This window comes from Myotis lucifugus, unplaced genomic scaffold, assembly GCF_000147115.1.
Source record: "Myotis lucifugus unplaced genomic scaffold, Myoluc2.0 scaffold_100, whole genome shotgun sequence".
NCBI lineage: Eukaryota > Metazoa > Chordata > Mammalia > Chiroptera > Vespertilionidae > Myotis > Myotis lucifugus.
Genome location: NW_005871148.1, coordinates 1,383,707 through 1,403,933, shown reverse-complemented (window position 1 = coordinate 1,403,933; position 20,227 = coordinate 1,383,707). Strand labels below are relative to the sequence as shown.

At 43.6% G+C, this 20,227-nt stretch overlaps 2 protein-coding genes and 1 long non-coding RNA gene across 6 annotated transcripts in view; 1 reads left to right on the top strand and 2 right to left on the bottom strand.

The window, feature by feature from the left end:
- The window catches only part of CAVIN1 (caveolae associated protein 1), an 11,264-nt gene extending 7,119 nt beyond the window's left edge, over positions 1–4,145 (bottom strand). The window contains exon 1 of the mRNA XM_006092364.2: positions 3,233–4,145. Coding sequence (XP_006092426.1) covers positions 3,233–3,925 — 693 coding nt within the window. The 5' untranslated portion in view covers positions 3,926–4,145. The remainder of the gene's footprint in view (positions 1–3,232) is intronic.
- Positions 4,146–5,572: 1,427 nt separating this feature from the next.
- On the bottom strand, positions 5,573–18,739 carry LOC106697747. Its single transcript, XR_002830122.1, has 6 exons — positions 18,676–18,739; positions 16,633–16,748; positions 10,119–10,224; positions 7,859–7,997; positions 6,649–6,837; positions 5,573–6,500 (listed from the first exon to the last, which is right to left on the bottom strand). It is a non-coding gene; the product is annotated as an uncharacterized LOC106697747 (long non-coding RNA).
- ATP6V0A1 (ATPase H+ transporting V0 subunit a1) overlaps positions 18,729–20,227 on the top strand; it is a 52,346-nt gene continuing 50,847 nt past the window's right edge. For 3 of the 4 annotated variants that reach the window (XM_006092363.3, XM_023756906.1, XM_006092361.3), the window contains exon 1: positions 18,730–18,747. The gene's annotated coding sequence lies outside the window, so the exon portion shown is untranslated. Of the gene's footprint in view, positions 18,748–20,227 lie in introns of all 4 variants that reach the window. The other variant, XM_014458840.2, reaches the window with a different exon arrangement.

The following is a 20,227-nucleotide window of genomic DNA, read 5'->3' as shown; positions in this document are numbered from 1 at the left end:
GGATCATGCAGGAGGCAGCATCATGTGATGTTCTCTCTCATCGATGTTTCTAGATCTCGTCCTCTCCTCTCTCTCTCTAAATCAATAAAAACATTTTAAAAAATGTTTTGGGGTTCTGGAACAAAGTAGCCTTGATTGCCTTGGGTCCAGGAAGAAGCTATAGGTTGGGTTAGGATTTGGGCAGAAGTCACCAAGCCCTCATTCCAGCCTAGGTGTCCTCCCTTTTAATGCCCATGATCTGCTTGATCCTTTAAATGCTTCCTTGTCTTAACCTCAAGCACTTGGAGCAGGTTTGAGGCGTCCATGTGTAGGTCACTAACTGCCTCATCAAAACTGCTCCAGAAAACATGTATCCCCTTTCTGGATTCTAAAAGAACTCTAATAATATCCAAATTACTGTCTCAGAGAATTGGCTCTTTAATGATCACAGCTCCTCCTGTTTGCATGGTGCCCACAATCTGCCTGATCCCCCCAGCAGTTCTCAATCCACTGACCCCAAACTACTAGTAGAATTCACTTCTTTCATTCACTAACTGTTGCCTAGCTAGGATGGGATGCCAAACGGCCACTTTTTGTTTCAGTGCAGACAGGGGAATGCCAGAGAGGGGCTGAATCGTGTGTGTGTGTGTGTGTGTGTGTGTGTGCACGTGTACACAAATGCAAACTTAACCTGTGATGTCATCATCAAACTTAAGAGTTCCCTGAATCTAGGCTAGGGTGGGGCCAGGCAAGGGATTCCCTCCTTTATCCCCCAGGAAGGAGGTGGGAGAGGCCAGACGACCTGATCCCACAGCTGGGACCGTCCCACCCTTTCAGGCTTCCCTCCACCCCCCTTGCCATATCTTCACCTCCCTAGGTCGGCAGTGGGGAATACTGAATCTCCTCCTGTTCCCACGCTGGAGAACTCACACGATCCTGGGAGGCCTTTCTCCAAACCAAGCATCCTACCCCAACAGCCTGGTTTTACCATAAATGTTGCCGCCCCCTATCTTCCCTATTAGGTCTGCCAAGGCGCAGAGCTATTTTTACCTCATTCTCTTCCCAGGCCTGCAGACCTCTGGGAGGAGTAGCCTCTGCCTTCCTCCAGCAAGGGAGTACCCCACCCGCTCGCCCCCACCTAGAACATCTGCTCTACAGCTCAGGGAAGTTCTGCTTCCCTGAGCCCCACCCTATTGCTGGAATCTTTTCCTTATCTCTCAGCTCCTCTCAGAGTGGGGACCACTTTAGTTCTTAGTTATTTCCCCTGACATTTAGGGGGCTCGAGGTGCTCAGATTGAGCTATTCCTGCTACCTCAACTCTCTGTTCCCCGCTGGCCCTGGGTTAGTACAGATGCAGTCAAAGCCACCCTGAGACACACAATATACAGCCACAGATCCCTGCCAACTGCTGAGAGGGGGTCACAGAGGGATGCTACTGGCCTCTGCAAGGACGTCTTTCTCCCTCCATACCCATCCTCTCAGAATCTCCATCTTTAACATAGGAAGGTTTATGCCAACCAAGAATTTCCCAAGTTCTACAGCCCAGGCTATTTAAAGTGAGGAGGGTCACCTATTCAGCCCTCCATGGCAACCCTCTACCTCTACCTAAAGCTGGCGGGCTCCCCTGTCTTGTTCTCCGTCCCTTGAAGCTCCTCAGTGCTATGTAGATCTCTTTAAAAATCACACACACACACACACACACACACACTCACCCATTCTGCTCCCTCCAAGCAGTTAGATCAAGTGGAAACAACTCTGAGCAAGCATTTTCTATCAGATAGTGCTGTTTGGGGAGAAGCAGAGCTTTTTAAAGGTCAAGTGCCTATTGGGAGGAGTCCCTGGGCAGGGGGGTATGGGTGCCACTTCTGCCTCTGTCCTACCACCCCCTCCTCAGATAAGTGCCAGCTCACCCATCTCCCAGCTGCTCCAAACAGTGTCTCCAAACTGCTTGTCCCAATCTGCATCTTTCTTAGCTCCTTCCAGTGAGACCAACCCTAGGACCTCATGGCATCCCAGATGGTCACTCAGAAGCCAGGTGACCAGGCCCAGAGTCATCAGTGAAAACAAAGCTCCCTGACAGGGTCTCCTCACCTAGGGAGTGTGGGAACTCTAGTCTTCCTTTCCTTTCCACTCCCTTTAATAGAATTAGCCCTCCTCTCCCCCACCCCTCACCCCCCATGATCTCACCTCCTTGGGGTAGGAACATCAACCAGGCCTGCGGGAGCGGAGAGGAGGTGAGGCCGGGCACATTCCCACCCAAGCAAAGACCACCAAGCCCTCAGCGGAGGCCCACCTTAATGGGATTTAGGACGGGGAGTGGAAGGGGCAGGTTTATTTGGGGTTAAGATACGAAAAAACTACATTTTCATCCTGACCGGAGGAATGGGGAGAGAGGTGCACTGGCAGCCCAGCGGTCTGGGCGGAGCCTGGGGCGCGCCAGCCTCCCGCAGCCAGCGCGCCGGCTCCTCCGCCGCCCCCGCAGGTATGCGAGGTGATTCACTGCGCCCAGGCCGCCGGACCCGCGGGGGCTGTCCACTCCCCGCCACCGGCCCCTCCTGCCCTCCCCACCCGCCACGATCAAGCATGACTGTGTCCAGTGGCCAAGGATGAGGACACCCCGAACTAAGGTGCCCCGGGATCTAAAAAGCCAGAGAGCAGGGGAGAAGGCCCGGGAGACAGATAGCCCCAAATCTTGGACCGGGCCCAGACCGCGAGCGCTCAGGATAGGAGTCTTCTCTGGACAGCCACCACGGGAGTCATGGCCCCTCATCTCCCTTATTCCGGCGGAAAGCCACAGGGCCCAAACACAAGGACGCACCAGTTTCGTACAGCGGGTCCCCAAAGCCGCCAGGTTCCCACGGCTTCCCCCCAACTTCCTCGGAGTAGAAAGGCTTCTGACCGAGCCCACTTAGGAGCTGTCTGCCGGGGGCCGTGTCCCGGAGGCCAGCCCCCTAACTGGGTTCCACTGTGTGTTTGACACGGGAGGGAGGGGGCTTGGTGAGGAGATGCGGGGTACAGAGTGCGCCCCTCTGCGTGCTCCAGGAATCCGCTGCTCACCCCACCCCACCCCACCCCACCCCACCCCAGCTGCGCTCGCCCGCAGGAGGGTTGATCCCGGGGCCCGGACAGCCTAGCGGACAGGCTGGCGGGGAAGAGCCGCGCTGCGCCGCGGGCAGGTCCTCCACCCCCAAGCCCCGGCCTGAGACTGCGGGCCGGGCCACGGAGTTGCGGGCAGGTCCGCCCGCCAGCTCACCTGGTAGATCATAACTTTAAAGTTGCGGCGTCGCAGCAGCTCGGCCTCGTTGACCTCCAGCTTCTTGATCTGGCCGGCCTGGCGCTCCAGGCTGCCGCGCACGGTCTTCACGTTGACGCTGACCTTGCGCACCTTCTCCAGCAGCTTGCTCACCGTGTTGCTGGTGGTGGCGTGCGCCTTGCCCAGCTTGCTCAGCTCGCCCTGGATGCTCTGCACGGCGCCCTCCATCTCCGCCTGCCGCTCCTCCAGCTGGGCTTGGGTCAGCTGGATCTGGTCGACGGCGCCGATGATTTTGTCCAGGAGGCTCAGTACCAGCACGCCGTTCACCTGGTCCGACTTGATCAGCTCCTCGGAGCCGGCCCCCGACGGCTCCTCCGCCGCCGGCGCCTGCATGAGGGAGGACGCCGGGTCCTCGGCGTCAGGGTACCCGGAAAGCGGCTGTTCGATGATATGGAGCTGGGTGTCCTCCATGGCGACCCGGAGCCGTGCGGGGCCGGCCGGGTGGAGCTGAAGCTGGAGTAGGAGACCGGGAGAGGAGGAAGAGCGGGAGGGGGGAGGAGAGCGAGAGCGATCCGAGAGCGGAGGAAACTCTAGCCACGTCCGTGCGCCCCGGGACTGTGGCCAGAACTGTGGGGCGGGGGATCTCTGAGCTCCCCCCGCTCCCACGCCAAACCCGGGAGTCTCGTCGCCCATTGGCTGGCCCCGTCCCAGAAAAAGGAGGGACCGGGGCAGAAGGGAAAACCGATGATGGGGTTGGGGCGGGGGGTGTGCAACCAAGGGGGACCCAGGAGCCGCGTGCCCCACCCTTCCCAGGATGGTTGGAATAGTTGGAGCGGAGACTAGGGCCGCCGCTGGCAGCGGAGGCGGCGGTAGGAGCGGGACTGGGGCGGAGGAATGTTAGCTGGAGAGGAAACAGGTCCTAGAATGTTGCTCACTTTTCCCTCTCTTTCTGCTCACCTGCAAGCCTACCTCAGCCTTTTAAGTTCTAGAGCGGGAAGTCAAGTGGAACACGAGCTCCTGAAGTTCTATGCGAAAGGTTGTATCGGTCTGTGTCCAGTTTTTGAAAGGGAAAGTTATCCACAATCTTTGCGAAGAAGCCTCTAACTACCCCACCCCCTCAAGTTACCAACCGCTGCTCTAAAAGTTTGAGGGGTTGTTCAGGAAAGGAAGGGAGAGGGAACTTAAGTTAGGGTCGCAGTGGTGGTGAGGGGCTGCAAAGCTTCTCCAGGTTCCTCTTAGGATTATCCTAACAGAATAGGATTAAAGCAGGCAATAAAGTAAAAAGTAAAGCCCTTACCCACTTCTAACCTTTCCCTGAAAATCAGCTTTCCCTGTGTTTATCCCTGCCCCAGAGACCTAGCTGACACTAATCTCAGAGCAGGATCTAGGAATGCCCCCTTCTTTCTAGATCCTAGACGCCAGTGCTTAGCAATCAGAGATCTTCGGTTCCCACCTCCTCGTTGGACAGAACGGACACGTGGGCCTGGGAAAGGCAAGTGACCTGCCCGAGGTTACCTGCAGGTTGGCATTGGCTTGGCACTCAAACCAGGTCCCTGGCCTCCTCTCACACTTTCTACCTTAGCACTGTACCTTTCATCAGTACAGGGTGGGCACACGAGGCCATCCGCGTGTGCTGGTTTTGAGCCTGTGGGCCTGAAGATGAACTACCGACATATTTTCAACCATAGTGAGTACCAAGGAGCAGCACCAAGGAGGACCCTGAGCTCAGAAGTCCAGGGAAAGAGAGGCTGCCCAGGCAACCCCCAATTTGCTCTCTAGCACAGCCCTGGGGCTGTGAGTTTGCTGGAGCAGCACCAGCCCCCTTTCCCCCAGAAAAGCTGCAACCCTTTTCCCTAGTTAGGAAACCAAGCTTGGGTTTCCCCAGCTGCATAGACGATGGTCTTGGCAAAACATCTATGCTAGTCTGGCATGCGTTATCATTAGGAAGAGTGAAACACTGCTTGGTGGAACCCAGGGCTCCATCAACCCAGCTGGAGAGTCCTCCAACCCAGAAAGGAGCTGGAGAGCTCACTGTCTGGGATAGTCTGGGTTAGTCCCAATGAATAGTTCCCCCGACACTTCAGTAGATGTTTTCTTAGAAACAAATGGCTTTCTTGTTTGTGATTCAAGTAGAATATATAATTTTACATATAAAATTATAACTGGTATATAAAATAATAGCTGATATATAAAATTACCCATAATATATAAAATCATATATCTTAAGATCTGAAAGATTACCCATTTATTTTAGAATTTAAAAGAAAATGTATTTTGGCAGTTTAAGTTGTTCCATTGAGGATTGATAAGATTTCTAGAAAAAAAGAAGAGTGACAGTAGTGAATTTTACTGGACCTTCATAAGGTTGTTACATTTTTTTAATTGGTTAGATTATTTCCATAGGTAGCATCCAAGATACAAATAGTGAGTAGCAACCAAAAATATAGTGAAAAGAGGTTTTCTTTCTATCACTGTCTGCAGTAATTTCTTTCCCAGGAGACAATTGTTACTATTTTCTGGTGGAATCTTCTATAGGAAGTCTCTGCATATATGATCAAATTTACATATTGCTCAGCATTTTTCTTTTTTTTTCCAGTCACTAATATATCTTGGAGATTGTTCCATGTCAGTATTCCAAAGTATGGACGCACTATACTTACTCAACAAGTTCTCTATCAATGGACATTTAGAGATTACAATTTAAACCTCACCTGGGGGGGGGGCCTGAAGAGGAATTTTAGTGGTTGACTTGATTTTTGTGGTTGCATGCTTGCTAAGAGGAATTAAGTCCATGCCATTTTGACTTCCCATCAGGAAAATATTTCTACTCTTCAAAAAGGAGTGACCTTTTTGAGATTAGTCAAATTATGTTCCAGGGATAGTCTAGTAAATACATGACTCATTTCATGCCTTGTTAACAGAGAATTTTGCAGAAAGGGCCCTACCCCTACATACCTATGTCCAAGAAATGATCTGTATCAACAAGTTTCTCTCCTGTCCTCTTCTTACTAAATGCCAGCTAAATCCAACAGGGGGCGTGCTAAGCCTTGATGAACTAGCTTTATCACCACGGACTCCCAGAACTGGAGGGAAGTACTTCCCAGAGTACTTCATTTCAGTGAAAATAAGCAGTTTCCCTTCGTTTGGAATTGCATTCAGCATGCCATTGCTTGCATTAAGGGTTGACGCTTTGCATTTTCCATTGCTCACTCTTATTTGCTGAAAGGCACACTGTTCCATTGCGTGCTTTCAGCGGCTGAGGCAGAGACTGTAAAAGGGATAAAGAGGTGGAAACAAACAACCCTTTGGCCCAGAAAAAGAACACCAGGATGCAACCATGTCAGCAGCTGGAATCTCATAGCACTCTATCATATTCCTCCATCTGCCCACGTGTTCAACAAAGTGTGACTGCTTACCTTGCGCCAACTGCGGGCCTGGGGACTTCAAGGAGGATGAATAAAGCTCAGTCCTTCCTACTGAGGAATTCATAGCAGAGCAGGAGAGGCAGATGCATAGTTTCAGATACAAAGTGGAGGGTCCTCCAGCAGCTAAAGGAAGTTTGCCACTTTCTGGAAGAGTGGGAAGGGTTCGCAGAGGGAGGGCCTCTAGGTATAAAGGAGGAGAGAGGGTAGAGGTGTGGAAGTGCAGGGCTGAGGGGTGGGTAACCAGACATTGCTCATCTCTTACTGTGGTTCTGCCTTAAGTCTTATTGGTTTATATTTAGGAAGACTGAGCAAGGTGTGAGGGGTGCTACGTGTAATATGTCCCATTCGGTTTTGGATCCATGCTGGGAGAGATCCTAGGGAGACAGTGTGTGTTGTTAATAATAAATATTTGGGCCTGACCGGTGTGGCTCATTGGTTGAGTGTTAACCTAGGAACCAGAAGGTCACGGTTCAATTCCTGGTCAGGGCACGTGCCTGGGTTGCGGGCTCAGTTCCCAGTAGGGGGCAGGTGGGAGGCAGCCGATCAATGATTCTTAGCATTGATGTTTCTATCTCCCTTTTCGTTCCTCTCTGAAATCAATAAATATATATTTAAAAAAATAATAGTGGGGGCTTTTCCTCGGGGGTGGGAGTGGCCAGGGGGTGTCAATCGGGGAAAATGGAGACATGCAATACTTTAAACAATAAAATAATAATAATAAAAATAATAAATATTTGGGATGAATTACGTGTCCTCACATCAGAGAAACAAACATCCTGCACAGAAAACCAGTCCCCAGCAGCTGGCTCACAGTTGCCACAGGTGTTCGTCCCCAGATTTACAGGCACTATTCTTGTCCCTCTGACATATATGAAAAGTGCCTACAATGTTTGTATATTTCTTTTCCTCAAAAATTCTTTCCTTTCTCCTTCAAACATTTTCTGGTTTCCTGAACCAGAAAACAATAATAATAATTTTTTAAAAAACTTGTTAAGTGCTAATTTATGCTAGAAACCACAGCATACAGCAAGTTTGGTTGAGAGTGTTAAATTCAGACTAACACACAGAAAACATCAAGAAAATACATTAATGAAAATGCCATCAAGCCTCCCTTCCTCCTTTGCTTTCAACATACACTGGTCTCCTATCCTACACATAAAAAACAGAAACAAACAAAAACTGCAGTCATAATTGGTTTTACCTTCCTGTCTCCTCAAGGTGGGGTCCATCTGTTTTCTCCTGTTCAAATTCAATTGTTTTGTCGAACTGCGGCTACTGGGCTTTTACCCCCAATTCAGTCCTTTAACTTTAGCAGTGTATCCAAAAAGTTGGCTTTCTCTCTACCAAAAGAGCATTGAAAAGTCAGTAATAGACCCCATATTCTACCAATGATCTCTCCTTTTCTAATTTTATTTGAACTCAGCAGGATTTAGCACTGCTGTCATTGAGAGTCTTCTTTATGGTCTTTTGGGAGGCTGTATTATTTTTATTTATTTCTAGTCCCATTTGCTAACTTTTTTTTTCTTCCTTTTTTAAAAAACAGCCTTCAAAACTGCTAAAAAACATTTTAAACCCCAGCTTTACTGAGACATAATTTATGTGATACACGATTCACCTATTTAAAGTGTTCAATTCAATGGTTTTTAGTACATTCACAGAGTTGGCAACCACAATCAATTTTAGAACATTGTTATCATCCCCAAAATAAACACCTGTCAAATAAAAAACAGATCCAGATTTAGCAAAGGGAGACTTTATTTGAAAGGATTATTGCCTGGGAGGAAGGGACTATTACAATCAGGGGAGGGGGGTTTATTGTAATGGACACAGCGCTGTGACCATAAGATCTGCAAGTGTCTCAAGGGCTGGACAAAAGGGGGGCTTCTTTTACAGAGAGGAGTAAACAAAGCTAAAAAGGACCAGGTGCAGGGAATGGATGAAGGGGTGACATAAGAGTAGATAAGAGAATACTTTTCCCTGAAGCCAGCCTATCCTCAGGAGGACTTGTGTGCTGGCTGAGGCTGAGAGCAGGCCAAAGATCAGGGGCCTGGAGGAAGAAGAAAAGCTTAAACAAAGTTTGGTTAAGAAGCATTTTGTTCCGAAGTGATCAGCGGGGACAAGCAGTTCAATGATCATTTATGAGGCAAAGACTGAGAATGTGGAGGGTCTCTGTTTGTCTTTGTCATAAGTAAATAAGAGTGGCATCAGTGACTCACCGGGAGAAGAGTGGTTCTTTGCAGTAAGCTATTTTCCAGAACACAAAAGGGTGGGGAGATGCCTTTAAACTTCAATGTTTTGCAGGAATACAGAGCTCAGGAGAAATTCAACTTTGTTACCCCCACACCCATTAGCTGTCACTTCCCATTCCCCTTTTCCCAGCCCCTGACAATCACTGATCTACTTTCTGTCTACAGACTGCCTATTCTGGACACTTTATATAAGTGGAATCATACATATATGGCCTTTTGCGTCTGGCTTCTTTCACTTGGTATGTTTTCAAGGTTAACTCATGTTGTAGCATATATCAGTACTTCATTCATCTTAATGGCTGAATAAAATTCTATTGTATAGATATGCTACATGGTGTTTGTTTATTCATCAGTTGATGGACATTTGGGTTCTTTCCATTTTTTGGCTATTATGAATAATCCTGCTATGAATATTCATGCTATTTTTCTTTCTTTTTTTTTCTACTTTAAAAAAAATTGATTTCAGAGAGAGGAAGGGAGAGAGGGAAACATCAATAATGAGAGAGAATCACTGATCACTTCCTGCACGCCTCCTACTGGGGATCAAGCCTGCAACACAGGCATGTGTCCTGACTGGGAATTGAACATTGAGCTCCTGGTTCATGGGTCGGTGCTCAACCACTGAACCACATTGACTAGTCCTGTGCTACTTTCTTAATGTAGGTATTTAACATGGGTTCTGTCTCCAGCCCTCTGCTCTGGTTCCAGTCACTTTCCCTCTTTTCTTTTCATCTTCTTTTTTGGAATCCTCTTTGCAGTGACTCTAACATCAGGCCTCTGGTCCTTTAAATGTTAAAAATATTTAAATCCAGTGGCACAGTCAGACATCAACTCATCAGAAGGGATGCTGTTGTCTATCATGCCCTTCAGTCTGCAGGCCGACGCTCTATCCACTGAGCCAAACCCGCTAGGGCAAATATATTTTATTGATTTCAGAGAGGAAGGGAAAGGGAGACATCAACTCATCAGAAGGGATGCGTTGTCTATCATGCTGAAGCAGAGCTCTGGTGGTCCCTGCTGTGTCTGGCATTCCCCAGGGTCCTAAAGTAGTTCTGAATCCCATGAGGCTGGGAAGAGCAGTGATTGCTTACCAGTATGTCAGCCTCTCCTCTGAATGCCAGGATTTCATCTCCCATTGCTTACAGCATAGCTGGATATCCCACCATCATCCCAACTCAATACATATAAACTAAATTTAGTATCACTGCTTACCTTAAGCATCTGTTGAACAGAACGTTTATTCGTGGTATGTAATTTCGAGTGAATGGCTTTTCTTCTCTTAGTTCTCCACCTCTCTCTTAGTTCTTAGTTTTTTCATCTGTAAATGAAAAAAGTGGGGGGTTATGATTTCTAAAGATCCTTCCAGTTCTGATATTCAGTGAGTCTATGAAACTAATATTTGATACTTCAAAAAAAGTCCTTTGAGAATTTGTAGTACTTCAGAAAAATGATTGTGAACATCGTTCACTAAAACAAACATTTAACAAGTATTTATGGAGAGCCTGTCAAGTGCTCATCCCAGGACCAGGAGATGGAGACCCAAAGATGGAAATACCTGGTCCTTGCTATCAGGAACTTAGGATCTAATATGAGAGCTAGACATGTAGCTCAACAACTACAAGTTAATGTGATAACAGCCATAAAAAGCATCAAATATAATACACAATGATAGCTCAGGGGAAGGAGTACTTCTGTTTACATAAAGGTGTCAGGGGACATTTCAGAGTTGAGCTGTGGCATTTGCCAAGTAGAAAAAAATAGCTGGGGGTTGGGATTCTAAACAAAGGAAAGATCTTGGTAAAGGCATGAGGATCTCTGAGTCCACATGGCTAAAGTATAAGATGTTTGGAAGTAGAATGGCTAAAGGTGAGGGTGGGCAAGAAAAAGTTGCCCAGTCACAGTGCATCCTGGAAGTCATGCTGGACTTTATCCTAAAGATTAGAAGGCACTTAATGATTGTAACCAAAAGAGGGAGAGGAAATGATTTGAATTTTAGAAAGACAATTGATTCGAGGGAATGGGGCTGAGACTAGAAGCCGGGGGTGGGGAGAGGGCTCTATTAGGAGCTACTGAAAAGTCCCAGCAATAGAAGATGACATCAAGGAATTATTATTAAGGTGTGATAATGGCATTGTGGTTATACTTTTAAAATAATCCTTATATTTAAGAGATACATACTGAAGTATTTACAGATGAAATGATATCATATCTAGGATATGATTCAAAATAATCCGCAGGAAAGTGGATGAGATAAAGATAAAATGAGGTTGGCATGTGTTAACCATTGTTGAAGCAAAGCGATAGGTACATAGGGATTCATTGTATTCTCTCTATACCTAACTTTCCCATAATAAAAAATAGTAAGGTTGTTTTGAGGATGAAATATGTTCATACATACAAAGGGACAAGTCAGAATGGTTGACACACCATTGGTGGCAAGAAATGTGCAGAACCCTTTTCCCTTTCTCGCACTTGAACCAGTCAAGAACTGGTATTCGAGAAAACTTTCTGTTAAACTAATTTGTTGCTCACAAGAGGATGCCTCTCCCCACCCCCCTTTCCTTTCAACTTTCCAGTTGGAACCAAGACCAGATCTTTAAAACAAGACACTCTCAGTCAAAACAGTGGTTAGCAGCTGTACACATCGCAACAAAACTATTTGCTCTGTGGAATCTGGCCGTTTTCCCAGGAAACGATTTCCATTTCACAATGTAGCAGAACAGGAAGAGTGTGAACTCTTGCTCAGATATAGATTCTTTGTGCTCCACTCAGATTTCCACATTTCCATTGTGCTCTGGGCGTGACAGTCCAGCTGTGTGTTGGTGGAATGACTCACTTTTCCACCAAAACACGTATTTCTATGAATCATCGGGGCTACTGATTGGTGTGAATGAGCCATCAGCACAGAATTGGTTCCTGAATCCATTATATGACTTCAGAGAGATGATTTAAAGGTTTTCCATGACTTAAATTGAAAGAGGCAATCCAATTATCCAGATAATTCATGCTCCAAAACCTTTAATGTTTATAAGTGGTTATTAAGAACAGCTTTTTGATACCATAAGGAACTACAAAGGAAATAGAGGCATAATCTATGTTCTTTTGGTGTTTAATGATCTCATCGAGGAAATAAATACTCAAGAAGTAGAAGGATTTCAAAATAAGTAGATGATATTCATACAAATATATGCAAAATATATTAATCAATGTTTAGGAGCACTAGAATAATAGAGTGATCAAAATGGGAAGAGGATATCTGGGGGAAAATTTCATTTACAAAATATTTTAATTATTTAAAATTTACAGAAAATGTTTTTTAGGTCAAAAAGATTTTTTTCTGAACCATCTGAGAGTAAAGTGATAATCTGATGTCTCATCACCCCAAATATTATGTATTTTCTACAAAAAAAGGATGTTTAGATATATAGCCTAGTATATCCATCAAAATCAGAAAATTAACATTGATGCATACCACCATCTGCTCCTCAGCCCATCAAATTTCATCATTTGTCCCAAAAGTGTCCTTATAGCTTAATGATTCAATATGAGATCCCTCCTTGAATGTAGCAGTTACCTCTCTTTAGTCTCCTTTCATCGGGGAATCATTGTTTCCTTAACTTTCATAAACTTTGACATTGAAAAATATATTTTTTAACTTAATTTTTAGAGAGAGAAACATCAATAGGCCACCTCCCACATGCCTCCTAAAGGGGATCAAGCCCACAACCCAGGTATGTGCCCTAACCCCAGAGAATCGAACTGGAAACTTTTTGGTGCATGGGACGATGCTCAGCCAACAGAGCCACATGGACCAGGGCATAAGTCTGACATTTTGAAGATTAAAGAATAGTTATGTAGAATGTTGCTCAGTTTGGGCTTGTCTGATATTTCCTTGTGATTGGATTTAGGATAGTTGTCTTTGGCAGAAATAGCACAAAAGGGATGCTATGTTCTTCTCATTGTACTCTCTCTTTCTCCCTCCTCCTTCTTCTCTGAAATCAATAAAAATATATATTAAAAAGAACACTCAGAAAACAAGGAATAGAAGGGAATTTCCTCAACTTGATAAAAACATCTACCAAAAACCCTACAGCTAGCATCATATTTAATAATGAAAGACTGGATTCTTTCTTCCTAAGATTGGAAACAAGTTAAGGATGTCTGCTTGTATCACTCCTATTCAACATAAGAATAACTAGCCAGCACAATAAGGCGAGAAAAGAACATGAAAGGCATACAAATTGGACAAAACAGAAATAAAACTCTACCTTTGTGCAGATGGCATGATAGTCTATGTAAAAAAATCTCAAAGGATGGGATTTACAAAAGTTTTTTGTTGTTGTTTTTTTAACAAAAACTCCTAGAATGAATACATGAGTTCAGCCAAGTTATAGGATATACAATAAACACTCAAAAATCAATTGTATTTCTCTACAGTTGTAGTAAACACATGGAAACTGAAATTAAAAATACAATGCAATTAATTGCCCTGTCCAGTGTGGCTCTGTTGGTTGGAACGTCATCAGGTAAACTGAAAGGTCACAGGTTTGATTCAGGTCAGGGCACATACCCAGGTTGTGGGTGGGTTCCATCCCCCTGTGATTACATTTCAGTTTTGTTTTCTTTCCTTCAAAAATGTTTATTAAGTATATTTGAATGCACGTCATCAAGCTAGGCAGTGAAAATATAACAGTTCAAGTTAGATCTAACTCTTGACCATTGAATCAATCAGATCCTTTTAACTGTAATTTTCCAATATATTTCTTCACTCCAGGTCTCACCTCCTTTCTCCAAGTCACTAGAAACCCAATATAGAAACATTTACCAGATTCTCTACTTTCAGAAACCTCCTTGAACTAGTTTTTTGTTTTTCTGGGCAAATATTTTAGGTCTCTGCCTTGTGTCAATCAAGCCTTCCTTTATTCCCATCTCAACTTTTCTCATGTTTTCTAAATTTTATTTCTTTTAGAATTGTTTGTTTTTATTAAATTTATTGGGGTGACATTGGTTAATAGGATCATACAGGTTTCAGGTTTGGATTTCTATGATACAAGATCTGTATATTGCACTGTGTGCTCACCACCCAAAGTCATCTTCTGTCACCATATATTAGGCTCCCTTCACCCCTCACCCCCAAATTTTATTTCTTTAAGAAGCCTCTTTCATGGCTTTCTTAACTTCCACGAGTTAAAGGCTTTTTGCCTCATGTGTTGGTCACAAGAGCCTTGAGGGTTGCAAAAAATGTCACATGCCTTAAGCTCATTCTTATCTACTTATGGATGTAATCATTAACAGAGGAAGCTGGCATTCCTCAAACTCCAAAGGAAGCCTCAAAATCTGTTATGGAGAGAATTTTACTTATTACCAACATACTTTCTGTTAAAGATCGACAGGCTTTGAAGGTAGAAACAGAGTGTTATTTTGAGGAATTCAAACTGAAACTGCAAACTGTAAATCAACATTTCAAATGATGGCCAAAGTGATTACAGGCCACCTACAGGTTGTGGCTGGAGAATTATCCCATCCAACATTCAATCAGATCCTTGGTAGAATAATTTAAGAATTAGAATTTCTTTTTACATAAAAGGGAAAGACAAAAAGAAATATTTGACTAGACAGACAATCATTAAACTGAGCTACTATCATCTCAAATATTTCAGACAAGAGGAAGTAAAATTTTAAACCAAAGTTTACTGTTTGCTCCCAACTATTTGCAGGTGAACAGTTGGAAAATTATGCAGAGCAAAATTTCCTTCCCAAAATTGGTAAGGGAGATACTGGGCTGAACAGTATTCCCACAAAATTCATGTCCACCTGGAACCTGTGTATATGAGTTTATTTGGAAATAGTGTATTTGCAGATGTAAACAAGTTAAGAAGAGGTCAAACTGGATTAAGGTGGGCCCTGATCCAATGACTGGTGTCCTTATAAAAAGAGAGACATTTGGACACAGATATAGACATACAGAGGAAGGAATGTTTTGTGAAGGAGGCAGTAATTGAAGTGATACATCTACAAGCCAAGGAAAACTAAGGATTGCAGACAACCACCAGAAGCTAGGAAGAGGGAATGAAGGATTCTTCCCTATATATTCTTTAGAAATATCATGGCCCTGTGGATGCCTTGATTTCAGACTTCTAGCCTCCAGACCTGTAAGAGAATAAATGTCTGTTATTTTAGTCTACCCAGTTTATGGCAATTTGTGCAGCAGCCCTAGGAAACTAATACAAGAAGCATATGGAAAAGAGGATCACTTGAGCAACTATGTATTTACAAACACTTGGCCTGGCCAGTGTGGCTCAGTGATTGATCATCAACCCATGAACCAGGAGGTCACCGTTCGATTCCTGGTCAGGTCACATGCCCAGATTGTAGACTTGATCCCCAGTAGAGGGCATGCAGGAGGCAGCCGATGAATGATTCTCTCTCATCATTGATGTTTCTATCTCTCTTTCCCTCTCCCTTTGTCTCTGAAATCAATAAAAAAATATATTTAAAAAAAAACACTTGGTTTAACTTTCATATTCTCCTCTAGGTCCCATCTAGGAATCTAAATTGGATGAGCAAATACCAGCTGATCCTTTATTTGTGGAAATTTGGACAATTGCTGTGCAGTCCAACTAAAAAATAGAGGAAAACCATTTAATTATTCCACTATAATGACAATTCTTATAAGTTTTTGAGACTGTTAGATCATTGCCTCTGTTCTCTGCTTTGTCTTGATAGTAAAATATTCATTTTTATAACTATCGTCTATACATTTTTACAGATGCTAAGAGATAGCTCCATTCAGACACCCAGAACTGCAGTCTTCATATGGAATTGCTCGTCTTCTAGGGCTATGTGGTCAACTGGTCAACAGCATTTTATACTTGATCTTGTTGAACATATGCTGTGCTTGTTCAAGTGAGAGAAAGATATAGCACAGAAGATTCCTTCTTCCTAAAGAAGCATACAGGTAACCATAGATAAAATCAACACAAATACCTGATTATTCTGGATCAAAATATTTTAATCAAGTTTGAGCTAAATTAGCATGTTTCCTGACTGTGAAAAAAATAAAATCTGATTTTAATCTAATATTTGTACTATTTCTGTCCTAATAGCCTTTGCCTCCTCCTGTGAGAAAACTTCTACTCATCTTTCAATACCCATCTTGAATGTCATGTCTTCTCAAAGCTTTCCCTAAGTCCAGAAAGGATTAATATGACTCTTCTCTGGGTTTCCATACACGTCTGTTCCTATCTCTGCTATATTGCATATTATATATTACAGTTAGTTGGTCTAACAGACTCCTTGATAGACTCTGAGCTCCTGTTCATCCTTGCATTTCCAGTTTCTAGTATTAACTCTGGCATAATAGATATTTTCTGAAGGGAATGTTGGATTTTTGATGATTTTGGATTTTTTTTATAAAAGTACTGTTCCTTGAATTTAAAGAGCATTTTCCTCACAGGTATCTTTCGATATAGAATAACTTTAAAAACTGTAAATGGAATATAGACATCAGCACTATCATTTTATCAAAGTTGATGATCTTGCAGTTTTCACGGACTCCACAGACACTTTCTGATTCTAGCTTCTGCTCTGAACCTTTCCCAGCTGTCCTCTTTGTTAAGAATACAAGCATCTGTCACGAGCTCTCCTCCTCAAATAATGAGGTTCATAAAACAAAGGGGAGAGACAGAAGAGGCAGGATGTGATCACACTCCTTTTTATCTGATACCTGTGTTCTTTTGTTGATAGTAGAGTTCTATTAGAAGGACCCCACTTCTTTCAGGATCATCTATCCATTCACTCATTCAGCCAAGAAATGGTACTATTGAATGAGTAGGCCCAATGCTAGGGGAGAAAAAGAGTTTATAGTTTGGTAATAGAAAAAAAAATCATGAGAAAGTACTATGTTTTATAAAAGAGAAACTAAAAAGTCTCTGAGATTTCCATTGAGGAAAATGAAGCTTAAGGAACTGAACTAACTTGCTCAAGTTCCCACACCTTGTAACTGTTAGAGCTGAAATTTATTTCTCTTACATTTGCTATCAGATGGACTAAATGGAAGAACTGAGATTCAAGCCTAGTTCAGGATGGTACAAAAGCTTGTGGTCTACTACACGACACCATGTTGTCTCCCATAGGTTACTGCTTTAGTTATGAGAGAGGCAAATGAACCTGTACTAGGTTATCGGCAATGAAAATAAAAAGAGTAAGGTGGTAAAGGCAAGAAATAAATGCAGGACCCACAATTAGCATGATGTGGCAACTACCTAAATGTGGAAAGAAAGGAAAAGAGTGGAATTAAAAATAGCTTAAGCTCTGAGCCTTGGTAATTACAAAAAAAAAACAATGATACTATTAACAGGATCAAGGATCTCAGAAAAAGAGGCAGTTTTTATTCAGTGAGAACTCTAATCATTCAAAACTCTGCTCTCATGTCATCTCCTCAATGTAAGTTTTTCTGACATCCTCAGGTACATTATACAGTATTTTTAAATATTTTTTTTATTGATTTCAGAGAGGAAGGGAGAAGGGAGAGAGAGAAACATCAACGATGAGAGAGAATTATTGACCCGCTGCTTCCTGCATGCCCCCTACTGGGGATCAAGCCACAACCCGGGCATGTGCCCTTGACTGGAATCGAACCCCGGGAAACCTTCAGTTCACAGGTTGATGCTCTATCCACTGAACCAAATGGGCTAGGGCCATTATACAGTATTTTATATTTCAACAACAACAATAATAATGATGATGATAATGATAGCTAACATTTTTTAAATGCAGGCTGAGTGCCAAGCATGTGCTAGGTTCCTTTTACTCTTCAAAATAACCATGTGAAGTAAGTGCTATTATTAACCCCATTTTACAGATGAGGAAACTGGGGCTTACAGAGTTTTAAGATTACAGATATTAAATGGCAGATCAAGAATTTAGCCTAGCCGGCATGGCTCAGTGGTTGAGCTTCAACCTATGAATCAGGAGGTCACAGTTCAATTCCCCTTCAGGGCACATGCCTGAGTTGCAGGCTCAATCCCCCGTGTGGGGTATGCAGGAGGCAGCCAATCAATGATTCTCCCTCATCATTGATGTTTCTCTCTCTTCCTCTCTGAAATCAATTAAAAAAAATTTTTTTTAAAAGAATTGAATTCAGAGACAGCACTCTTACCAAAGGCAGGACAGCACAATACATGAGTCCAGGAAATGTCACCAAACTGGCTCAGTTTGAATCCTGCTCTGCCATTTACTAGCTGAGTGGCCTTGGGCAAATTATTGTGCTTCAGTTTCACCATCACCATTAGCCTCCCAGTATTGTTGTGAGGTTACTTAAATGAGTTCATACGCATAAAGCATTTACAAAAGGGCATAGTACATCGTAAATATTAATCATTGCACTTACACCTCTGTTTTCTCTATCTCTGTCTCTCTCAATTATTAGAACTTTATTTCTCGCTGAACTGTGAGTTCCTCTAGGACAGGAAGTGCGTCTGTTTCATTTTCCTATCCCCAGCACCTAGTACCATGTCTGCCCACAGTAGGCCCTCAGCAAGCATTTGTTGCCTGGATGGCATTATTCAAGCAGCGAAATTCCATCTCTGAGTCTTGGAGAAGAGAGGTGAGTGGAAAAATAGGTCTGAGTCCCACACATAGACATTTAAACCTGACAACAGGCAGGACTGCTAAGGAAGAGGTCCTGGAGGGGAAAGAAATAGAACACCGGAGAAAGATTGACAGCAGGAAATGAAAGGAGACAGAAAAAGAGCTCTGGAGGATTTACTTTCAAGGAAGCCATGAAAAAAACCGAGTTCAAGGGAATTTCGCTGAGTCCAGATGAAAGGCTGTCTTAAAGGTGAAGTATGAAAATTTGTGGTTAGCAAGCAGCTGACTCTGAGGTTTAAATGTGTGTGTGTGTTTTTGTGTTGTTTTTTTTTTAAGACTCAGAGGAAGGAAATAACAGTCATTGCGTAATTTCTAAAGCTTGGCAGGCTTTCCAATGTGGGTCTCTACTGTATCTACCTTGCCCGGAAAGTTGGGAGAGCGAGGGAGCATTCAAGATCACAAATGAAAAGGGGGGTCGGGGCTCTCCAAGGTGCTACTTCTCAACTAAATCCTAATGCAGTTCAGTTCTATCTTCACTCACAATGTGAAACAGAAAAATCAAATGAAATGTGCATTTTTGCCCTTCGTTATTTTGTTTAGGCTGGTAAAGCAGGATTGATGATGTTACTGTCAGGTAGACACAATTATCAGCAGCAGGTTTTTATCTGAAATATCTCCTTCATTACACTTGAATCTCCATTGTGTTCTCCCACCCACGGAGACCGAATAACCGGTTTTCCGAGTTTTTCCTGATACAGTTTTGGTTATTACAAACGACTTGGGAATCCCTACTCCTCTTTAAAAGAAGGTCAAGAAAAAGGAATCGAGATCAATATTTGAGAAAGGCATTTTTATAAAAACAGGTAGGCAACATGCACGTTTTCAAAAACGAGTTATTCTTTTAAAAATTTTGAGGAATAAAAAACCCTATGTGGTCAAATGGGCCCGCAGGAATCCACCAAACAAGATACAAATATACTTTCACAAACACAGTCTTAGGGTCCCCCCCCACACACACACACACTGTTAACTGGAGAAAAATAGACCCTGTACAGTTGTCTGAGGAACTAAACCAAGTACCTTTTTATTTTGATTTCAGAGAGGAAGGGAGAAGGAGGGAGAGAGAGAAACATCAATGATGAGAGAGAATCATCCATCGGCTGCCTCCTGCACGCCCCCCACTGGGGATTGAGCCCACAACCCAGGCATGGCCCCCTGACCGGGAATGAAACTGTGACCTCACCCTCTGAGAGGAGTTTTCCATAGTTAAGTGCCGAGCCCCTCCCTGTTCAAGGCTCTACTACAGGATCTAGCACAGTGAGCACCTTTCCCAAGTCGCTCGGCACCCTAGGGCTCAAATGTTCTTTTCTGTAAACTAAGGAGGAAAGTGTGGTGTGTGTGTGTGTGTCTGTGTGGTGTGCGTGTGGTGCATGTCTCTGTGTGTCTATGTGTGTGTATGAGTAGTGTGTGTGCGTGTGGTATGTACTAGTATGTCTGTGTCTGTGTGTCTGTATGTGTGGTGGGTATTTTTGTGTGTGTCTTTTATGTGTGGGCGTTATATTTATATATTATCATATCTTTTGAGATTCGTGTGGAGTTAAGCACCGTAGGATCGGTGAGATTTTCGGTGGATAAGTCTATTAGAGAAGTATACGATGATGAATACGTAAATAAAAATATAAAAAAACATAATTAGAGTTGAATTTAATATATACTCGCGCTCAACACAA